This window comes from Sus scrofa, chromosome 13 (assembly GCF_054392235.1).
Source record: "Sus scrofa isolate SSC_HxYL_T2T_F1_AM1 chromosome 13, Sscrofa_HxYL_maternal_Yorkshire_Landrace_v2.0, whole genome shotgun sequence".
NCBI lineage: Eukaryota > Metazoa > Chordata > Mammalia > Artiodactyla > Suidae > Sus > Sus scrofa.
Genome location: NC_139395.1, coordinates 137472428 through 137494299, shown reverse-complemented (window position 1 = coordinate 137494299; position 21872 = coordinate 137472428). Strand labels below are relative to the sequence as shown.

General features: G+C 37.3%; 1 protein-coding gene across 4 annotated transcripts in view; it reads right to left on the bottom strand.

Moving 5' to 3' along the window:
* The window catches only part of VPS8 (VPS8 subunit of CORVET complex), a 256850-nt gene that overhangs the window by 206577 nt on the left and 28401 nt on the right, over window positions 1-21872 (bottom strand). For 3 of the 4 annotated variants that reach the window (XR_014824480.1, XM_084990588.1, XM_084990589.1), the window contains exons 8-15: window positions 16030-16154; window positions 15196-15282; window positions 12786-12853; window positions 11380-11533; window positions 11210-11269; window positions 8375-8482; window positions 4194-4274; window positions 1977-2147 (exon numbers count right to left, since the gene is read on the bottom strand). Coding sequence is in view for 3 of the 4 variants with exons in the window: in XM_084990588.1 (XP_084846714.1) it covers window positions 1977-2147; window positions 4194-4274; window positions 8375-8482; window positions 11210-11269; window positions 11380-11533; window positions 12786-12853; window positions 15196-15282; window positions 16030-16154 (854 nt within the window). In the remaining variant the exon portion in view is untranslated. Of the gene's footprint in view, window positions 1-1976; window positions 2148-4193; window positions 4275-8374; window positions 8483-11209; window positions 11270-11379; window positions 11534-12785; window positions 12854-15195; window positions 15301-16029; window positions 16155-21872 lie in introns of those variants that run through there. The other variant, XM_021069975.2, reaches the window with a different exon arrangement.

The following is a 21872-nucleotide window of genomic DNA, read 5'->3' as shown; positions in this document are numbered from 1 at the left end:
CCTAGTCAGATTTGTTAACCTCTGAGCCATGATGGGAACCTCTGCATTTTTCATCTCAAGCACTATAGCTTTTATCTCTAGAAGTTAAATTTGCATCTTTTTTAGTATCTCCAAGTCTCTACTTAAATTTCTGGCCATATGGACTACAATTACAATAATTGTTATGTCCATGGTCTGCTAATTCTAACATCTGTTTCAGATCTAAGTCAGTTTTGACTGATTTTTCACCTCATTATAAGTTGTGTTTCTCTTCTCAGCATGCCTAGGAATCTAGGAATGTCAGACATTGTGAATTTTACCTTGTTGGATCCTGGAAATTTCTGTACTCCTATTAAGACTCTTGTGCTTTGTTTTAGAAGGCAAAGTTACTTGGAAACAATTTGATCCTTTCTGGTCTTGTTCTTAAGATCTGTTAGTGGGGACTAGGGCAGTATTTACTCTAGTTCCACTTGTTCCCCACTGCTGCAGCAAGATGTCCCTGAGTACTCTTCCCAGTACCCAGTGAATCATGAAGTTTCCCATCTGGCTGGTGTAAACAAGCCGGTGTGAGCACTGGATACAGTTCCTTCTAAATCGCCCAAATATTTCTTGCCCTGGCCTGGGGTGGTTTCCTCACACACATCTTCTGCTCAGAAGTCTGCTGAACACCCCAGGAGGACCCTTTGTACAGCACTCTCCTCTCCAGTACACTGCTCCAGAAACTCCACCCACCCTTGTCTTCCTGCGGTGTCAATTCTTACTCATCTCATGGAGTCCTTCAGGCTCTGGGTGAGCTCCTCCACCCTGAGCCACAGCCTGGAAACTCTCTCAAGGCTAGAAGCTGGTACCATCATGGGTCTCAGGTCATTTGTTTCCCATTTGGTCAGGGATTGCTGTCCTTTGTGGGATAATAATTCTACTCTCTGAATTTCTAACATCTCAGGGATATTTGAGCTATGGCTAGGTATTATGCTATAGACACTCATTAAATATGACCATTATTACTATTTTTTCAAGAAATTACCCAGAGAAGCCTCACAAGAGCCTAAATTTCCCACTTAAAGATCACCAGTTAAGGAGACATGAGATCATAATTCAACAGAATTGAACTGTAAATAATCTGTATATATTGCTAAAGGCCATTATTGTTGTTGCTTAAAATTTTATTGCAGTAAAATTAATGCTGAGACCATAACTTGAGTACCTTCCTTCTCTGCAGACTCCTACATTTCCTGTATTTCCTATTCCTAAAGAATCTTCTTTCTTTTTTTTTTTTTTTTTTTTTTTGTCTTTTTGCCATTTCTTGGGCCGCTCCCGCGGCACATGGAGGTTCCCAGGCTAGGGGTCGAATCGGAGCTGTAGCTGCCAGCCTGCGCCAGAGCCACAGCAACGCAGGGTCCGAGCTGAGTCTGCAACCTACACCACAGCTCACGGCAACGCTGGATCGTTAACCCACTGAGCAAGGGCAGGGATCGAACCCGCAACCTCATGGTTCCTAGTCGGATTCGTTAACCACTGCGCCACGACAGGAACTCCAAGAATCTTCTTTCTTTCTCTCAAAGCTATCATTGCGTTTTAATGGCCACAGCCTCCATTACTACTCAAGCTTTTACCAATCACCCAAATATTTCCAAAGCCGTTTAGGCTACCATCTCTCTAGTCGTTTATTCCTTAAATCTGTCAGGCTTCATGCCATCTTATTAAACTTTCTAAAATATCTTGCTTTTAAATTTCTTTCTCATGAACATTCAGTTTCATTTCATTATTTTAGTATAAAAGTTAAAATTCTTTGGTATTAAATTAGTCACATTCCTAGAAAGAAGATAACAGGAATCATTGTCTTAGCTCACATTCTGAATACTTACAAACACACTCACATCTACTACAACTTGGTAGGTTTTAAAGCAACACCTCAAATCATAAAGATAACACTTCAGAACAAAACAGCAAAATACTGAGGGTATCAGGGCAATACTAAAATAATGGCTTATGCTTACCAGCGCCTGGCTCACATTTCCTCCAGTGGCCAGTGATTTAAAATGGCTGCTATTATAGACCAACTGAACTTCTGAGATCTCCACTGTTTCCAATTCCTCTTGAGTTTGCCTGTCAATCACATGCAATTTCTCTACACTGTCCAAGAGCACAATTGTGCGTGAATTTATCCACTGTAATTCAAGCACATAACACAGAAGTGAGGCCCATCCCACACCATCATCCAGGACAGAAAGCTTGGCCACTTGGTTAATGACATTGAAGACTTTATCTACTTAACTAACAACTTGATGACAACATAATCACAGCAAGAACTACTCAGTGACCGCCTGGAGAACAGCAGGTACACAGCATGGTACTGAGCTTTGATGGTGTAGAAGAAGGTTAATGAAAGGCTCTAATAGTTATTATGGGAGGTATTGTTTTTTATCAAATGTTTCAAAAGATACATCGACACAATGACTTAAGCAAGGTGACTAATTTTAAATGTCTAATGTTTCTGACATTGATCAAACAAAAGGGCAAATGAAATCTCATAAACCTAGATGGTCAAAGAATGATTGTTAAAGTGACACGTATTTTAAAATAGAAGTTATTTAAAATACCTATTTCCTTCAAAACATACCTACAAATTATGGCAGAGTTCTTTGCTCTATTTTCCTATATATTCTGAACATTCTTTAATAAGTACTATTATAATTTTTAAAGCAGTAACTTAATAATAATGTTAAAATCTTCTGAAGGATGCCATTTTGATAAATTACTTGTGTTAGATATAAGGTTTCTTATTTTTTTAAAAAATTTTTGAAAAAAAAATCACAATCTCTCCCCAAGAAATAAATAACGTCTTAAAATCTGCTCAGTAAGAATTCTAAATTAGCCAGAACAAAGTGCTTCCCCTCTCTCTCTGGTATTCACTTTGGTTTATTTATATGATCTGTCCCCATGTTATCACAAATTATTTGCATAATAACAAACCAAAGACAATCAAGTTGAAAACTGATCAATTTTCTTTTAACTTTGCTGAATCTATACGTTATCATTGTGTGGTGGCTGCTATGAGGGAAGGGTCTGGTTTGGTTGGGTTTTCCAAAATAAAATTTTCTCACAGAAAACAGTTTAACACTCCAATTATATACAAAGAGCTTTTATTGGGTGCTGCCTTGATTACTTTACTTTGAGAAATAATGTATCACTTAGGAAAGACACATTATTTAGCCTTTTACAAACTTAGTGCTACTTTTTAGATGCTTTCAAAGGTCATCTGGTTAAAAGAGAAAGAATGACAAAAAGGATAGCAGGTTTAGCAATTATTCTGAGGATGAGACCCTCACAATTTTAAGTGTTGACATGTTGCAAAAACAAGTCTTTAAAGGTAATTTACAAAGTGACCCAGTTAGCCATTACATCAGTTACATCATGGGTAAGCCACAGGGCAAATATCAGGAGAATGGTTACTAGTGGCTGAGAAAATTTTTCCAACAGCAGAATCATATGCAGATTTTTTAAGTGCTGTATCCCAAACCTTTTAAATGGAAGTGACTACGATGAATTCTAGAAAACTGTGTTAAGATGGTTCAACAAGGGCTTTGGGTGATGACAAAAACACTGATGTCTTATATGCATGAGAATAGAGGATAGGTTGAACAAAATTATTTCATGAAATGTGTATGGAAAAAAGTATTATTTCTAAATCAAAAGTCTGAGAATAAAAGGCAATATGCAACTAAATTATTAAATCATCTATTATAAAAACTGATACAAAAGGAAAATAATCTGTTTTTTAAATCAAAAGTTGGCTCAGGACTGAGATGCATGAGAGAGAGAGAACTCTGCAAAGTTTTTAGCCACAGGAAAAGAACAGCTCCTGGACCAATTAGGACAGACTCTGAAGTACAAAAATGTGTTTAAAAAGAAAACCTGGCAATGATCCTGAAGAAATGATTCTGATCTCCTCTTTGAGCTAATCTGGACATGAAAGAAAATTTTACTGATCCTGCCAGTGTTCAGCAGGACATGAAGCTGAGAGACAACGAAAATAATGTGGCATCACACCAAACTCAGACTTTACTCAACACAAGCAGGACTTCACTCTGTCCATATTTTATATAATCTTAAAGGTCAGAGTTTATGGCAGAAATCCTGGCAGCCCTAATACCCCATGGACTCCAAACAATTACCTAAAATAAATGTGGGTATTTTATTTCAATAATACTCACAGTAAAGTTGATGAGGTCATAGTATAGGTGAAGATGCTTTTGCTTAGTAACATGTATTGCTCCAGATTCATCTCTCTTAACCTAATAATGAAATAAAAACAACCTAAATTTCTGTCTATTGTTTGAGAAACATTTTTAGTCTCTCATCTAGTCAATCCATCTAGAAAATAATTTCCATCCACAGCATGCTTAAAACAAAAATATTGATAATTAAAGAAACTATTACACAAATGAAAAAAAGCATTCACACCATGATTTATTCCAAAATACAAATCTGGTAAGTCATCTAGTTGTTAGTTTATCTATAACCTCATTTTAATGCACTTCATTTTATTGTGCGTTCCAGACACTGCATTTTTTACAAATCAAAAGTGTGGCAACCCTGTGTCAAACAAGTCCATCAACACCATTTTTCCAAGAACATTTGCTCAGTTTGTGTCTTTGGGTCACATTTTGTTAATTCTTGCAACAGCTCAAACTTTTTCATTATTATTTATTTGTCATAGTGATCTATATGATAAGTGATATTTGATGTTACTATATTGCAAATGTCTTGGCATTTTTTAGCAATGAAGTATTTTTTAATTAAGGTATGTACATTGTTTTGTTTTGTTTTTTTAAGAAATAATGCTATTGCACTCTTAAAAGACTGCAGTATCATATAAACATAACTTTTATATGCACCAGGAAACCAAACAACTTATGCAACTCACTTTATTGCAATATTTGCTTTATTGCAGTGGTCTGAAATTGAACCCACAACATCCCCAGGGCAGACCTGTATTGGCAAATGCAGTAATGTAATATTCACACTGTCGTAATTCAGAACGACCTAACTTCATTACATCAGTGACTGTATTTAGCCAGTTAAATCATAAAATAGGATTGGTGACATGGTGTGAAAAAGTCGAACAAAAGTTCATTAAAAGGAAAAGAAAAAGAAAAAAAAAACCTGTTCCAGTGACAAAAAGCTAGACTTTTCTGAAGTATTACTATTATAGCTCTAACAGCCCAAAATTTCCCAAAAGAAACCTAAATGTCAATATTCTATTTATATATGCATACACACACACACTATAATCTTCAAGCATCCTTATAATTTGCTCTCTCCACTTCTGCTGCCAGGTGACAGAACACTGAAGAAGACAGAGACACAGCACAATGACCTGCCCTAAATTCATGACATTTTATCAACCTGGGTTTTCCTGTATACTCCCCATAGCAGTGTTCTAGATGGCCTCCTTTCCCTTTAGGTCTCAATTTCTCTTTGTCTTCCAGTCCTACCACTTGTAGTACTGACTTCACCAGATATCTTGACAAACAACTCACACCATCTAATGTGTACGTCCAACTTCATTTCCTAAGTCACTTCCCCTTAAGAAAGGATACTCTAGTAAAAGGAACCTGGGACCTATGTTTAAGAGTAAGTTCCACTATTACAGCTGAGTCACAAAGGGCAAAAATTTATTCTTTCAGTTTCTGCATTTGTGAAATGAACGTAGGACAGCACCAAATTGTTTCATGTCTTGCATATGTTGAAAGTGTTTCATAAACAAAAAGATCAATGCCAACATTAACTACTTCAAGATTGGCCAAAGTCCTTGCTAAAGAAAATTACTTCACCTGTCCATACTCTAAATCCTACTGTCTCCATCATTGTTTAATTATTATCTCTCCCTTGCTAGCATATTCAATCACTCCTTTGAAAGGGACTTTTCCCTCTTGCTATCAAACAGGTTTGACTTTTTCATCTTCAAAAAACAAAAATAAAAAACTCCCGTGATTGACTTCTTACAGCTAGTTAACCGTTCTTTTTCCTCTTGCAGCCAAATAATGTACTATGGTTATGTGAATTTGTTCTTCTAAACACCCATTTCTTTAACAAGGCCCTATAATCTAACTTCCACCTCAATTCCACTGATAATTAGTCCTATGAAAAGTTTCTAAAGAACTACTTCTTGCATATCAAGTGGCCTTATCTTCAGTCTTCTTCCTTGATCTTTCTTTGGTATGGGTATTACCCTGGAATTGACAAAGCCCTGAAGCCTATCCTTCTTTGTCTTCTATGAGATGCCATACTGTCCTATTCCCCTCCCACCTCTATATGCCTTTAGAGGAACTTCTTTCCTACTGCCTATTCTTTTTCCTCTCCCTTGTGTGAGTGTCCCTCAAGGTTACATATGCTCTCATTTTTGATTTTCACAGCTTCAACTAGCTTCTCCATCCTGGAATTTTCATTTGCATCCCTGACCTGGACTGTCATCGACCCAGAGGACATTCCTTAATACAACACTTGAGCGTTCCATCTTCACTTCCAGCTCAACACATTCATTTCTTCCCTAACCCTAACCCTTTGAATATTTCATGCTACTACAATGCAAAGCCAGAAATGCATTGCTCTCTCTCTGTCCTTCAGTCCCCAGATCCAATAGGATGAGAAGCTCTGTCTTTCCTTCAAAATGCCACCCACCCCCAACTCTCACTGCAACCAACCACCCTTGTCTAAAGGCCTCACACTTGCTTTACTATAAGGGTAAAACCTTCCATTTCCCTCCTACCTCTTGTAATCTCTTCTTTTTGCTGTTTCTACACTAATCTTCATAAAACATCACTTTAATTAACTAAGAACCCATAATGGCTTCCCGTTACCAATCTAGGCCAATTATTATATAATCTAGATCAGAGGTCAGAAAACATTTTCTGTACAAGGCCATACAGTAAGTATTTTAGGTTCTGTGGAGCATATATTCTCTGTCACAACTACTCTACTCTGCCACTGTAGTGTGAAAGCAGCCATAAATAATACATAAGCCAATGTGCATGTCTGTGTTCCAATAAAACTTTATTTACAAAAACAGCCAGCCAGATTTTGCCCATAGGTCATAGTTTGCCAACCCCTAATCCATATCCATGCCATGTATTCTTTATTTTCAACAATAAGTTTCTCTCTGTCATAAATTCTATAAACATTTACTAGGGACCTTCTATACACAAGCAGTATCCTAGTGGCTGGAATAGAGAAGTAGAGTTGGTTTTAGACTTACAGAGCTTTCAGTCTAGTGAGGAAGAAAAATATTAGATGAGTAATTTTTAAAGTGCTGAATGCTGAGTAATTTTTAAAGTGCTGAAAGTTATCAGAGGAGAAGGGCCTACCAGGGTCTGTAGCAGAAAACACTGACTGAGGTCAGGAGGTGGGGGAAGGCAATGCTAATCATGAGCCAGGATAACGTGGGGCCACACAGAGCCTTCCTGGCAAGATGTGTGAGCATATGTAAAAGCACTGAAGCCAAAGACTAGTCAGGAAGCTACTCCAGAGCCTAGGCTGAAATGTCAGTGGTTTAGGCTAGGGAGGCAGCACTGGGGAGGACAAAAAGGGAGTAAATTCAGAGTCAATAGATATGAGATGGAGCAGAAAGGAAGGGAAAGATGTAACTGAAAGGCAACTCCTAGATGACTGGCTGGAGAAACTAGATGGACAGTGATGCCTTGGCTTCAGTGAGCTAGGAAAGCCAAGGAGAGAGTACACAAGCACATTCTTACCTCTGTCACTTCATTTTATTTCCCCTGATATGCACATCCACCCCTCCTGTAGTATTTGCCCCATATCATTCGTAAAGTCTTCCACGGCCTCTCTAGTCCATACAAATCTCTTCATACCCCAAACTTATGTCAGTTTTTAAATTACCATCACATAGTTGAATCCTTCAACTCTTCTCACTAGTAGTAGTGAAGTATGCCTTTCAAATCACATTTTAAGCTATGTGAAAGAAGAAATTAAGTTTTTATTTCCTTCAATCGCCTCATGTCCATCACAGCATAGAGAATACAGCAGGTTTACAATGATACTTGCTGTCTAATAAATATACTATATATAGATAGGTAAGCCATTAATACAGACATATGTCTATTCATATATTTATACATATATATAAACCATCAATTATTCATTCATCAAGGGAGATGGAACTGAGAAATACACCATGAAGAGGCATGGAGCTGAGGGTGATAAGCTGTTTTCCAGGTTAACCACTAAAGCCTCAGATAAAAATTAAATAGGTCACCCACCAAAGAATTAGTAAGGTATATTCTTTGACACGATATTAAATTACTGGTGAATCATCAGAAAAATAATCTTAAGATAAAGGACCTTACCACAGATCTAGCATCCTATTAGGACTTACCAATAGAAAATGAACAACATCTCCTCTGCAGAAGGCAAGCATGGGATTCACATAATTATGCACTGCCACAAAGTGCCAGGCCAGCAATGGAACACTGGAAGGATCCATCTAAGTAAGAAGCAGGAAAAAAAGTCATCACAGTTAACAGTCAGAAAAAAAAAAAGAGAAAACTCTGGTTAAAAACAGCATCTAGGAGTTCCCACTTTGGTTAAGGATCCAGGGTTCAATTCCTGGCCTGGAAACTTCCCTATGCCACGAGGCCAAAAAAATAAATAAATAAAACCCCAAAACAAAACAAAACATAAAAGCCAGCATCTGATTGTGTTCCTTGATAAGACTTCTAATTTCTCATTAAGATTCCAACAGAGCAGGGACTAACTGGGAAGTGTCATGAGGAACCTTTCTGTGTGGATGGAAATGTTCTACATCTTGACAGAGGTTTGGGTTACGAAAGTATATATATTTGTCTGGAATTCCCACTGTGGCTCAGCAGTAACAAAGCCAACTAGTATCCATGAGGATGCAGGTTCAATCCCTGGCCTTGCTCAGTGGGTTAAGGATCCAGCGTTGCCGTGGCTGTGGTGTAGGTCACAGACATGCCTTGGATCTTGCGTTGCAGGACCTGTGGTGTATGCCAGCAGCTACAGCTCCAATTCAACTGCTAGCCTGGGAACTTCCACATGCCGCAGGTGTGGCCCTAAAAAGCAAAAAAAAAAAAAAAAAAAAAAAAAAAAAAAAAAAAAATATATATATATATATATATATACACACATACATACATTAAAGTTCAGCAGATGTGCACTCAAGATGTGTGCACTTCAGCATATGTAAATTTTTACACCAAAGGAAAAACTTCAACAAATATTGAACTGTAGTTAATCATACGCATGTTGAATATTTAGAGAAAAGAGTACTGATTTCTGCAACTTTCTTGGAAATACATTTTAAAAAATGCAATTTGATGGGTGAATAGAGATGAGCAGGTATATAATACAGTAAAATGTGAATGATAAGGAGTTCCCATTGTGCTGCAACAGAAACGAATCCAACTAAGATCCATGAGGATGAGGGTTCAATCCCTGGCCAGCAGCTGTAGCTCTGGTTTGACCCTTAGCCTGGGAACCTCTACATGCCACGGCTAATGGTAGAATTGTACAATGATAGGTATATAGATGTTCAATGTAGATTTCTTTCAAAGTCTCTGAAAATGTTCATTAAAAAATGGTGGGAAAAAACATACAAAAAGATGCAAATGCATAACACCATAATAAATCTCAATTAGCCAAGGAGATTGTTAATGGCAATCTAGACCAGCTTTGCCATCTGAAAAGGCAGACCCACTTCCCCTGAGCCCAACCATTCACAGGGTACTAACAAGAAAACAGAACAGTGAGCTCTCTCAGTACAGGGGCTGCGTTTTGAACTAGTCCTGGTTCTGTACCTTTATTCTCCATCCTATCTCATCAATGCCTGTCCTCATACACACACTGGAAGATAACGACCCTCTGAAAACAGCCAAGCAGGAAAGAAAAGGGAAACTGAGGTGTGCATAATTCATTCTGAGAAGTATCATCCCCCAAAGTAAAATATCAGAGGCAGAAGCAGCTAAGGAAAGAGTATGTAGTAACAATGCATGCCAGCTATTTCGGTGGAGTGGTCTCCATTAGTAGTCAGTGTGAAAGCAGCAGCTGTAAATTATTAGAGAAATGCAAATCAAAACTACAATGAGGTACACCACCTTGCACTGGTCAGAATGGCCATATTAATAAGTTCACAAATAACAAATGCTGGAGAGGGTATGGAGAAAAGGGAACCCTCTTACACTGCTGGCGGGAATGTAAATTGGTACAGCCACTATGGAAAACAGTAAGGAGGTTCCTCAGAAAACTAAATATAGAACTACCATATGATCCAGCAATCCCACTGGCATACGTCCAGACAAAATTACAATTCAAAAAGACACATGCACCCATATGTTCACAGCAGCATGATTCACAGTAGCCAAGACATGGAAACAACCTAAATGTCCATCGACAGATGAATGGATTAGGAAGATGTAGTGTATATATATGCAAAGGAATACTACCCAGCCATAAAAAGAACAAAATAACTGCCATTTGCAGCAGCATGGATGCAACCAGAGATTCTCACACTAAGTGAAGAAAGAGAAAGACAAATAACATATGGTATCATTTATATGTGCAATCTAAAATATGTCACAAATGAACCTATCTAAAGAAGAGAAACAGACTCACAGACATAGAGAACAGACTTGGCGGTTGCCAATGAGGAGGGAGGGAGGGGCATGGACTGGGAGTTTGGGGTTAGTCGATACAAACGATTACATTTAGAAGGGATAAGCAATGAGGTCCTGCTGTACAGCACAGGGAACTATATCCAGTCTCCTGGGACAGACCATGCTGGAAGATAATACAAGAAAGGGAATGTGTGTGTGTGTGTGTGTGTGTGTGTGTGTGTGTGTGTGTATATATATATATATATATATATATATATCACTGGGTCACTTTGCTATACAGCAGATATTGGCACAATATTACAAATCAACTATACTTTAATAAAAGAAAATATTTTTTTAAAAAAAGCAGCAGCTGTTCGTGAGAAAAAAACTTAACAAAATAAAGGTAAAAAAAAATAAAGATCTCATGATCCCCAAGACGTTATGCTGCTTTGGCTACATCAAGATAAACAGACGCTGACCTTTGCACCACTGATTTCCATTCCACCTAGTTTTCTGAAACCTCAGAGATTTCCAAGTCATTTTCCCCAACCTCCTGACATGGTCTTTTTGTCAATAAGATGGAGAGGCTTACTCACCCGTCCATAAGGAAAAGTCATCCACACTTTTAAGGATGGCTTCAATCCAATGACCAGTATCTTTAGGGGGAAAAAAAATTCATTTTTAATACCCACCCAATAATTTTCAAATCTTTGGTATTCAAACCCTCTAAAAGTTAGGAACTTCATCTTCTAAATACACCTCCTACCTTTGTTAAGGATGCCATGGCCAATAAGGAAAACTGTGTGATGGGATGATCTTTCAACTCGGGCTTAGAATGTAGAGGCTCAATACAGCAAACTTCACCCTTGGAACCACTGAACAGGCATCTAGATTCACACGTTCTCACTCCCATCACTCTCCTGAAAATGTAACCAAAAAAATGCAGAAGCAATTTAGCACTGATCCAAGGCATCACATCCCTGGTATGAACTACTACAAAAGCCTCCTAGCTCCTACTCCCGCCCCCAACAATCCAAACTCTACATGACATCAGCAAGTTATTTTTAATGTGCAGGTCAGATTCATCACTCTTCTGCTAAAAGCACTCCAATGGCTTACTGCTGTACATAAAAACAGAAACCACTCTTTACCATGTTTAAAAGGTCCTGGCTCCTGTCTTCACTCCTCTCCCACTACTGCTGTTCCTGACAAACACGCTCCAGCCACACCTGCCTTCTCTCCAGTGCTTCAGCAGGCCATCTCAAAGCCTGTTTGAATGTCCCTCTGGCTGGAACACTTCTTCCAGATCTCTGCATTTGCTGACCAGACTGTCATTCAGGCCTTTGCTCAAATGTCACCTCCAGAGAGAGACCTTCCTGAATTATTCTCTACTGCATTCCAGCACACTAACCTTATTTCTTCTCAGCACTCATAACTCTCTCCAGTTACTTCATTGATGTGTTGGTTTATTGTCTGTTTCCCTATCCCCACTCTAACTAGAATATAAATTCTAATAGAGTAGCAACCTTGTTTGGTTCACAGCTATAACTTGGATGTCTAGAACCATGTCTACACATAGGAGATGCTCAATAAACAGTGGGATAAATCAAGAATATTTCTGAAGCAATTACTCTGAACTCAGCATTGTTAGAAGGTATGAGAAATACAAGAAACATAGTCCTTACTTTGAAGAACTTAATGGAAACATAAAACACATTAAATTTTATGTTCTGCTTTTTTAAAAACTCAGCTTTATAAATGTTCTTCCATGCATCTAAACAGTCTTTGCTCTTATTTAAAGAGTAAACAGGACAATTCCAAGGCAATAAAAACCTTTCTACACCTGGCCATTATGATTATAATCAACTGGGCCTGGGGCCTAAACCGAAAAGAGTGAGATACTGCAAAATAATAGTCCCCAAGCTTGAAAGAGCTTATGAATACTTTGGGGAGTAAGAGTCCAGAATCCTAACTCAGATCTACTGAGACAGAATCGAGGGGGTCGGGGATCAGGCCTGGAGTTCTTATATTCTATAAGTCTCCACAGGTAATTATAATACAGAGCCACAACCTATTTTCAATCACATGGATTTTCCAGACCTCTTCGTGTTCAACTTCAAGTCACTAAACCAGAACTAATCTTTTGTCTACAAACATCCATTAGTCTCTTACTTAAATGTCAATTCAAAAACAGAACCTCCGCTGTCGTTGCAAATTGCAAGAGTTGGATCATCTGTAAACTAAACAGAGAAGGAATTTATTTTCTTATAGATTTTTAAACAACCAATCAAATGTTTAAAAGGTAGGGAAAAAATTATAAAATTTTAAAAATCTAAAACAAACACATTTAATAGCATTTGAAATCACCTAAACTAAATTTAGTTCATTACTCTGCAAATATACAACTTATCCATATTCAGAATAAAAATGGCTCAATAGCTTTAAAAAAAAAAAAAAAAACCCTGAGCCTTTAAAAAAGCAAAACCACCTTTCATCAGAATAAAAGGAAAATACAAACAATGATTCATAAAAGCCATGAAGTTCGCTGCTTGGGTTCTTACATTAACTTTTTCTAACTTGCTATTAAACGGAATAGGATACTCTGGATACATCTGCAGTGACCTAACTTGCAAGAATTAAAAGATTTTTGTTATCTTTGGGAAATAAACTTGTCTGAATGTGTTTTCTGAATAACTGAAGAGTTAACCCACTATATTTAAAATACTTTAACTTTTTACGTAACTCTTCCTAAAACATGCTGCTTCCCTGATCTTCTTTCACAGAGTCCATTTCAGTTGCTGTTATCTACTCTGGAAAACTCAAAAGAATGAATAATGTTCACAATTAGAAACTGTCCTAAGGGTTTAAGAGGTCTGGTAAGTGTGACTGTTGCAGGATAAATCACTGAATAACTTAATTTGTATCACAGTGCCTAGTCCCCCTCATCCCAATGACTTGTGAACTATCCTAAATGGCATGTCTGTGTGCTCTTCAGGGATGGCTGAGGTCCAAGCGGCTACTACAAAATTATTCTTCCTGGACCCCGCACAAAAGCAGAATAAAGAAGTTCCACACCTTTGCTCTCAAGATCTAGTAGAGCAGTTGCCAAAGTAGACTGTAGGGAAAATAACAGCGCTCATCATTTTATCAATTTTCTATTTCTTGCATATGTATTTCATAACATATGTAACTATTAGTGCAGTAGTACATTTAAATAATTTAAATGCATGTGTGCATGTGTACATACAAAATGAAGTAAAGCCCAGATACTTGTTGATGGGACGCATAGGATTGAGTTTGGAGAACAATGAGTAAGAGTTTTGAAGTGCAAGTGGCTGTTGTCAATGGAGGCTTTCAAAGTACCTGCAGAGCTTCTGCACTTATCAGCATCCCTAAGCAACACAATGGCTACTACTAGTCTGCTTATATATAACCTCAGCTACATTCTTCTCTTTTCTCTGTCTTTACCTCTTCTGTTACCTACTATTTCTCCCAAAGATTTTGCTTTTTTCTGCAAATAGACTAGACTTTTATAAACACTACCAACAATTTATTCCTTAAATATTTATTGGAACAGCTACTACAGTAATACAAAAAAATTTAAAAGATACAGATTCTGATTTCAAAGATCTTAATCTATTAAAGGAAATAAGGCATAAACACAAACAACTACAACATATTAGAAGTTGGCTCATGCCACGTGAAAAGAGGTCAAGATAAACCACCATGATGTTCAGAAAGAGGAGAAATTCCCTCTACTTTTATTTGACCTGGTTGTTTTCATTGTTACTAAATACTTCAATGCTGCTTTGTCACAAAAGACTTTTCTGTAACTAACCTAGAGGCAGACACAGAAATTCCAGATGCTCCCAGACTTTCAAAAGCATATGTATGGATAAAGAGAGGTCTGCACAGCTAAGCAACCAAATGTGTACATGATTAAAATCCAGAAGATCTGATTTTAGACTTCCCTATAGTCCTTTACATTTATACTTCTGAACATGGGCTTGACAGCATACAAAAACCAAGGTCCAAGTTGTATTTATAAATGAAATCTAAAAGCTGGTTTATTTCTTCAGGCATATAAGGAGAAAGCCAAGATTCGATTCTTGATGCTTTTCCTTTGGAGGCCTGAAAGAAAACAACCCAACAGATTCATTTCTAAATATAATGCAAACCTTGGTTCTTTCACAATTGGTGCCTCGAACTTCAGATCATTCCAAACAAAGTGACAGAGCACCTGATGTCAGCAATAAAATCTTGGCGGACTAAACAAAAAGTAAAAAGACCTTTTAAATCTGCACATGAGTTTTCAGGAGGGTGCTGCCTGTCTTTGCTGCCAACCTTTTGTCTGGGATCACATCCATTTACTCTCTTTCCTTCTATATCTACTAGACTTCAATACAACATATAGCTGAGTGTTACCAAGCTAGCCCATCTCTGGTTTTAACTTGGGAAAACACCTTGTTGGGCCAGTCGAATAAAAGTTCCTTTTAAAGGATTCTGTTTATAGAGAAATTTACTTAAAAATGGATACAAAGACACAATAAAAATCATTAGAAAAAGAAAATAAAGACTTTACCTTAATATGCAATATTGCTGTTCCTGGAGGATGAGCATCTGTTATTGATCTTAGAAGTTTTCCACTGGCCAAATCCCACATAGTGATCTATAAGACAACTAAACGCTTTAAAAACAAATTTATTGCTCTTTTTTGGACTTAAGTACCCTGGATTTTGGCTGAAATAATCTATTCCTGGCCTATAAACATTGCAGATAAAGAACTATAAAGTTATAACATAACTAAAAGTTGCAGATCTCCCAAAGCACGGGGCCTTTATTCCATCTTCATCCTCCTCTCATCCTGCCCAGCCTACTTTTCCCCTTAGATTTTGAATCTTACCAAGAGGTAAAAGAAATTTCTTTAATAAGTCAATCTCTTTAGCACTGGTAAAAATTATAGAAAAGGCTTACTGCCAAACCAATTAATGATAGTCAGAAGAGAAGAAAACAAAACTTACTGCCAATTTCAGAAGTAAAAAGAAATACCAAAATAGTCATCTAGGAACATGGTGGTAAGAATACACAAAACAGAATATAATGTACTGAAAGAAGCAGCAACAATTATCCACACTACAATAAGAAAGTAAGTTTTGTATAACAGTCTGGTCGGTTTATAAAGCCTATTTACTTATATGGATATATGAATTAAGATATTAAAAACCTGACTCTAGCCCCATCCATTATATTTAAAAATTTGGACAAGACAAAAATTAGGCTAAGCACATTCAGGTGGGCTCTACAGAAAGTCACTTGGTAACACGTTATGGACTTCAAGATATTGATCTAAAAAGATAATGGTTTTCTAAAAATTGATTTTACATTGTCTTATGGGTAAAATAAAGTTCCTATTTACCTGTCCTTTAGCAAAGCCACAGAGAAGTCTTGAGCAGTCATTGTTGATACTGAGGGCAGAGATGGCTCCATACTGACCTCCAACACTGGTGCTACCCAGACAGAGTCGCAAGGCTTGATTCTGATCTAAAGAAAGCAATAGGTAAAATCTGGTAAAATTAAGTGAGAGAAATGAAAGGGTGAATAAATGTGTATTTAATATAGGCTTGTTTTCAAAGACTTTGGAGGTAACAAGAAACAAAAGAATCAAATGATGAAACTGCATTCATCTTAAAATGCATTTACTGAGCACCTACTAGACACTGGGCATTGAATTAGACAATAAAACTGCAGGAAAAAAATAAGTACAAGGAAGTATAAAACTTGCCTATAATAAGAAAATCCATAAGAAATATCTCTTTGAACAAACCAGCTTTCACTCCAGCCCTGTACTTCTTGCTATTTTTAGGAGGCAAAGTTACATGAAATACCACCTATTTTTTTTTTTGGTCTTTTGTCTTTTTAGGGCCACAATGGCAGCATATGGAGGTTCCCAGGCTAGGAGTTGAAGTTGAATTGGAGCTGGGATTCCCGGAAACGTGGGATCTGAGCCACGTCTGTGACCTACACCACAGCTCACGGCAATGCTGGATCCTCAACCCACTGAGTGAGGTCAGGGATGGAACCTGCAACCTCATGGTTACTTGTCAGGTTTATTAACCACTGAGCCACAACGGGAACTCCTGAAATACCACCTTTAAAAGTAGCTTTAAAACTTCAAGAATCAAAATTTATTCATTTAGAATTTGGCTGAAATTTACATTTATATTATCCACGAAGAAAAGGTTTACCAGGCAAATTAATAGTATAAATAAAATCACAGAGTAAATGTTTAAACTACTTATGAAAATTCTTTTCAAGCGTCAACATTTGATATTCTAAAAACAAATTAATTCAAATCTCCACTAGATTAAGTTATTTAAGGGCAAGGATTTTGTCTTAATCACCACTGATGTCTCCAGGAGGCACTCAAATGTTAGTAAACTTTATTATCTAATAATTAAAAGAAATTCCTATAGGGCTTCTCCTAGGTAATGTTTATTTTATATTATACAGAGTTCATTATTATACACACTTGAAAACAACGAAATAAAAAATTTAAACATAAGAAGGCACAAAATTTAACTGAGGGAAAAAAAAACAAAACCCACCTTACTTGAACAATCAAGAGTACTCTCAACTCCCCCAGCAACTGTTTGTGCTTTCCTTCACCATCCACCTGCTACATTTTGGAGGAAAATACCTCTGATTCCCATTCTTAGCCTATGACCTCTCTAACGGCTGAGGTCATGAGTGATCAGCACCCCCCAGAATACCTAGCCTGGTGCCTTGCACCCAGAGGGCATCTAACAATCATCTGAAGAGCTGCCACATTTGCAAGTCTTCCTCCAACAAAGGTAAATCTAGTTATCAGAAAGAGCCTGTAATTTCCATTCTCAAATGTAGAGAATAATATTAGGTAAGTTCTTTAGCCCATCCAAAACGAATACTTAAGAATATTTTTCTGTGTTCATGAGTAGGCTCAAATAGCAACCCCATCTCCCCGAGGAGTTCAAACCCAATTAATAGCTGTATTGTATCTAACAGACAGAAAATACTTGATGTTTTCTGAAATCATTTTCAATCTTAGCCTTCCAAAAGGAACATTAGAAAAGGAATAAAATTCATAAATATACAAGGTCTGATGTACTTTAAAAGTCATCATGTTTATTCTCACCTAAAATTATTACAATTGCAGATTTCCCCTTACTTTTTATTTATTTATTTATTTTGCTTTTTAGGGCCACACCTATGGCATAGAGAAGTTCCCAGGCTAGGGGTCAAATCAGAGCTACAGCGGCTGGCCACAGCCACAGCCACAGCCACAGCCACATGGGTTCCAAGCCTCATCTGCAGCCTACACTGCAACTCATGGCAATGCTGGATCCTTAACCCATTGAGTGAGGCCAGGGATCGAGCCCATATCCTCATGGATATGAGTAGGGTTCATAACCTGCTGAGCTACAATGGGAACTCCCTCCTTACCTTTTCCCTTACATACTTTTCCTTCCCTCCTCTGGTTTAATCCAGATTATTAAAATTCCCCTTTTCCCTGGCTCTATGTATGACACTACATTTTATTTTGCTTCACTGGAATTGTATGGCTCAAATAGTGCTTTCCAAAATCCTTATCTTATCAGAGCCACCTTATACAGTTAGTGGATTATCCATAGACCTTATTCTGCCGACTGTCAAGATTCAATGGTTGGACAGCAATGGTCTCTATATACTACCACTTCGAATCAAGCATGTAGTCTACCAAAAGGACTGAAAGAGGGCAATGACAGAAATTCCACGCCAGCCTCACAAAGAAGCCCCTTTAGCCTGAGCTGCCTGCCTTCTAGGCAGAGTAGTGCATGTGAACAACATCCTGTTGGATCCTCTGCAATCCCTGCTTTGAGATCCAAACCCTACACAGTTCTGACCCATGGATACTTAAAGACACTTCCTCCTGCTTTCTGCTTTAGCTAAGTTCATACTTTAAATGAGACTATTTAAGTACTCTTATAACTCAGGGAAAATAAGCATAGGAGAATTAAGGAGTATCACAACAGAGAATAAGGGTACCATTAAGAAAAAGGATATAGAGAAAAAAGAGGGAAGGGAAAAAGACCTATCTAACTTCTACATTAAAAACCCAAACACAACTGCTTTCCTAACAGTCCTATATAGTAAAAACTAGCTAAGACAGGGACCAAATTAACCTTAGTCACTTCTGAAATATGCATTAAATTTATATCCCATAGGACTATGTTGAACATTCTCAATTCTTCTCCTTGACTTTTGTATTGTTCATTATCTTTATAATGTTCCTTTATAAAGTAGCATGGCTATGAGGTAATGGACAGTACATAAAATGTAAGCTAGTTTAACTGCACAAAGATATTTATCAGTTCTTATTGCTATCATTATACATTCCGTATTTATGGTACCATATTAACAAACTTGCTACATGGTTTAGACTACATTCAGAAAAGATAGAATTTCTGTGAAAGAAGAAAACAGGATCTTATTGAAGAGGTTTCTTCCACTAGAAGAACATTCTGTAGTCCAGATTATTCTAGACAATTCTACATAAAGGTCTTTGGCGAAGATAAACACTTCAACACTTCATCTCTCAAGTTATATGCAAAGAGCAAAAGGACCTGGACAGAAGCAAGAAAGGTGAAAATCAGAGCTCTCCACATTCCACTCCAAGAGGGTTCTTGATCTGGGAAAGAAATATCAGGAGTTTCCATTGTGGAGCAACAGAAACAAGTCTGACTGGTAACCACAAAGTTGCAGGTTCGATCCCCAGTCTCACTCAGTGGGTTGGAGATCCAGCATTGCCATGAGATGTGATGCAGGTCTCAGAGGTGGCTCAGATCTCATGTTGCTGTGACCTGTGGCTGTAGCTCTGATTCACCCCTTAGCCTGGGAACCTCCATATACCACAAGTGTGGCCATAAAAAAAAAAAAAGGAAGAAATACGAAAACAAAGAAATATGAAAATAAGTATCATTTTTCCTATAAACATCACAGAGTTAGCACTGAGCTTAAATTTTTAAAATGCCTATGAAAAATCTGAAAACTATCCAATGGTACAAATGCGAAGAACTATTATTAATAATACTAAATAGCTTACCAGTTAATTAAAAGAAATTAAGCCCAGATATCACAAAAAGCACATCCATTTGACAGTGCAATGAATTATATCTATTTATTAGTACAGCTTTCAAAGTAGACTTTACTTACTCAGCATAGTCTAGGCTGAAAAGTAATGTGCTAAGTAGCAAAGAAAAGCCATAAAAAATATATAAAGTCTATTGTAGCCATAAAAATCTAAACTTGCATATATTTCAAGAATTTCAATAGCAAAAAAAGACAAAAAAAAAAAAAAAAGAATTTATATAAAAAAAAAAAAAGGGCGTTCCCGTCGTGGCGCAGTGGTTAACAAATCCGACTAGGAACCATGAGGTTGCGGGTTCGGTCCCTGCCCTTGCTCAGTAGGTTAACGATCTGGCATTGCCGTGATCTGTGGTGTAGGTCGCAGACGCGGCTTGGATCCCGCGTTGCTGTGGCTCTGGCGTAGGCCAGTGGCTACAGCTCCGATTCAACCCCTGGCCTGGGAACCTCCATATGCCGTGGGAGCGGCCCAAGAAATAGCAAAAAAAGACAAAAAAAAAAAAAAAAAAAAGAATTTCTCCTCTTTCCATATACCAAAATTAACTTAATCTTCTATTTCTTCACTAATTTGTTTTAACTAGATTCCAAAGACCATTAAAGAAGGAAATACATAGGTCCTAGAAAGAATCAAAATCTAATTATATGTGTAGAGCTCTACTTTTATTGCCAGTATTCACCATTCTTCAATACCACTCTTTTGTATATATTAAAACATTCTCTAAGACCAAAGGAAAAGAATAAAAAATGTTAGGAAAAATTTTTCATCAATCCTCATAAAACAGCAGAAGCACTTTACCTGACCACCACCTAACAAACACACGGAATTAAAGTTCTCCATTCCCTCTGTAAAGCTTACTGACTAAAGCCCAGGACACAATAACTCCTTATGGCTAACTGGCTATTTTCTGGAATGCAGATGCTGATGAAGAGTCAGCTATGTTCATTTCCAAACCTGTTCATGCCACTCTAATATTACTGTACTTTAAATACTGAATTAAACAATATGTCAACTGATGAAACAGAATGAAAGAGTTGTTTCTGTGAAAGCTAAATGAATGCTTTCAGAAAAACCTGGTAAAGATGAGTTGCTTTAGAATAACTGAAATGAAGTAAGGTGCGGACAGGATAACTGTAGAAAACTGAGAAGAAGTTTTCTGAAAATCTAAAATTTTGTACACTGATTGGCTGATGACAGGTGTCTTAAGTTTTTATTTCTTTTTTTTTTAATTAAAAGTCCAAATTTTGCAAGGCCCATCATTGTCACAGCTTATGCCAAAAAAGACGTTCCAGACCTCCAAACGGCAGATACAATTGCAAAGAAAAAGTTTCAAGAGTTCCCATCGTGGCTCAGTGGTTAAGGAATCCGACTAGGAACCATGAGGTTGGGGGTTCGATCCCCGCCCTTGCTCAGTGGGTTAAGGATCTGGCATTGCCGTGAGCTGTGGTGTAGGTCACAGACGTGGCTCGGATCCCGCGCTGTGATTTGACCCCTAGCCTGGGAACCTCCATTTGCTGCAGGAGTGGCCCAAGAAATGGCGAAAAGACAAAAAAAAAAAAAAAAAAAAAAAAAGAACGAAAAAGAAAAGGTTCTGACTATATCAAAAGATTAAGGGAAAAATAAATATTTATATATTTTCATTTAAAATAAAGCCTGAAGGTATACAAATATAATTTTTAACAATTCCCTGCTTTAACCAACTTCAACTAGCTGGTTCTTTTCAATAAGCATTTCATAAGAGGGCACCAACTGTAATTGACAGCATTCTCTTTCAACATTACAAAGATAAAAAAAAAAGTTACTCATGCAAACCAAAGTTACTATACCTTTTCCTTGAATCCATGGAGAAAAGAGCAAAAGAAAAAGAAAAGCAAGAAATCAGTTCAAAAGTTCAGAGAAAAGACAGGTAAAATTTCAAGAATGTAAGTGAAAATGATTATATTTAGGTTTTGGTTATGGAAATAGAGAAAATGCAAAATATCCAAATTTAAGCACAGTAAATCTAAGTCCATTAAGTTTGATAAAAACAAAAGCAATTTCAAAAAGATAATCTACTAAAGTATACTAACAACCCCAAAACTGGAAAACTAAGAGCTTTGGGA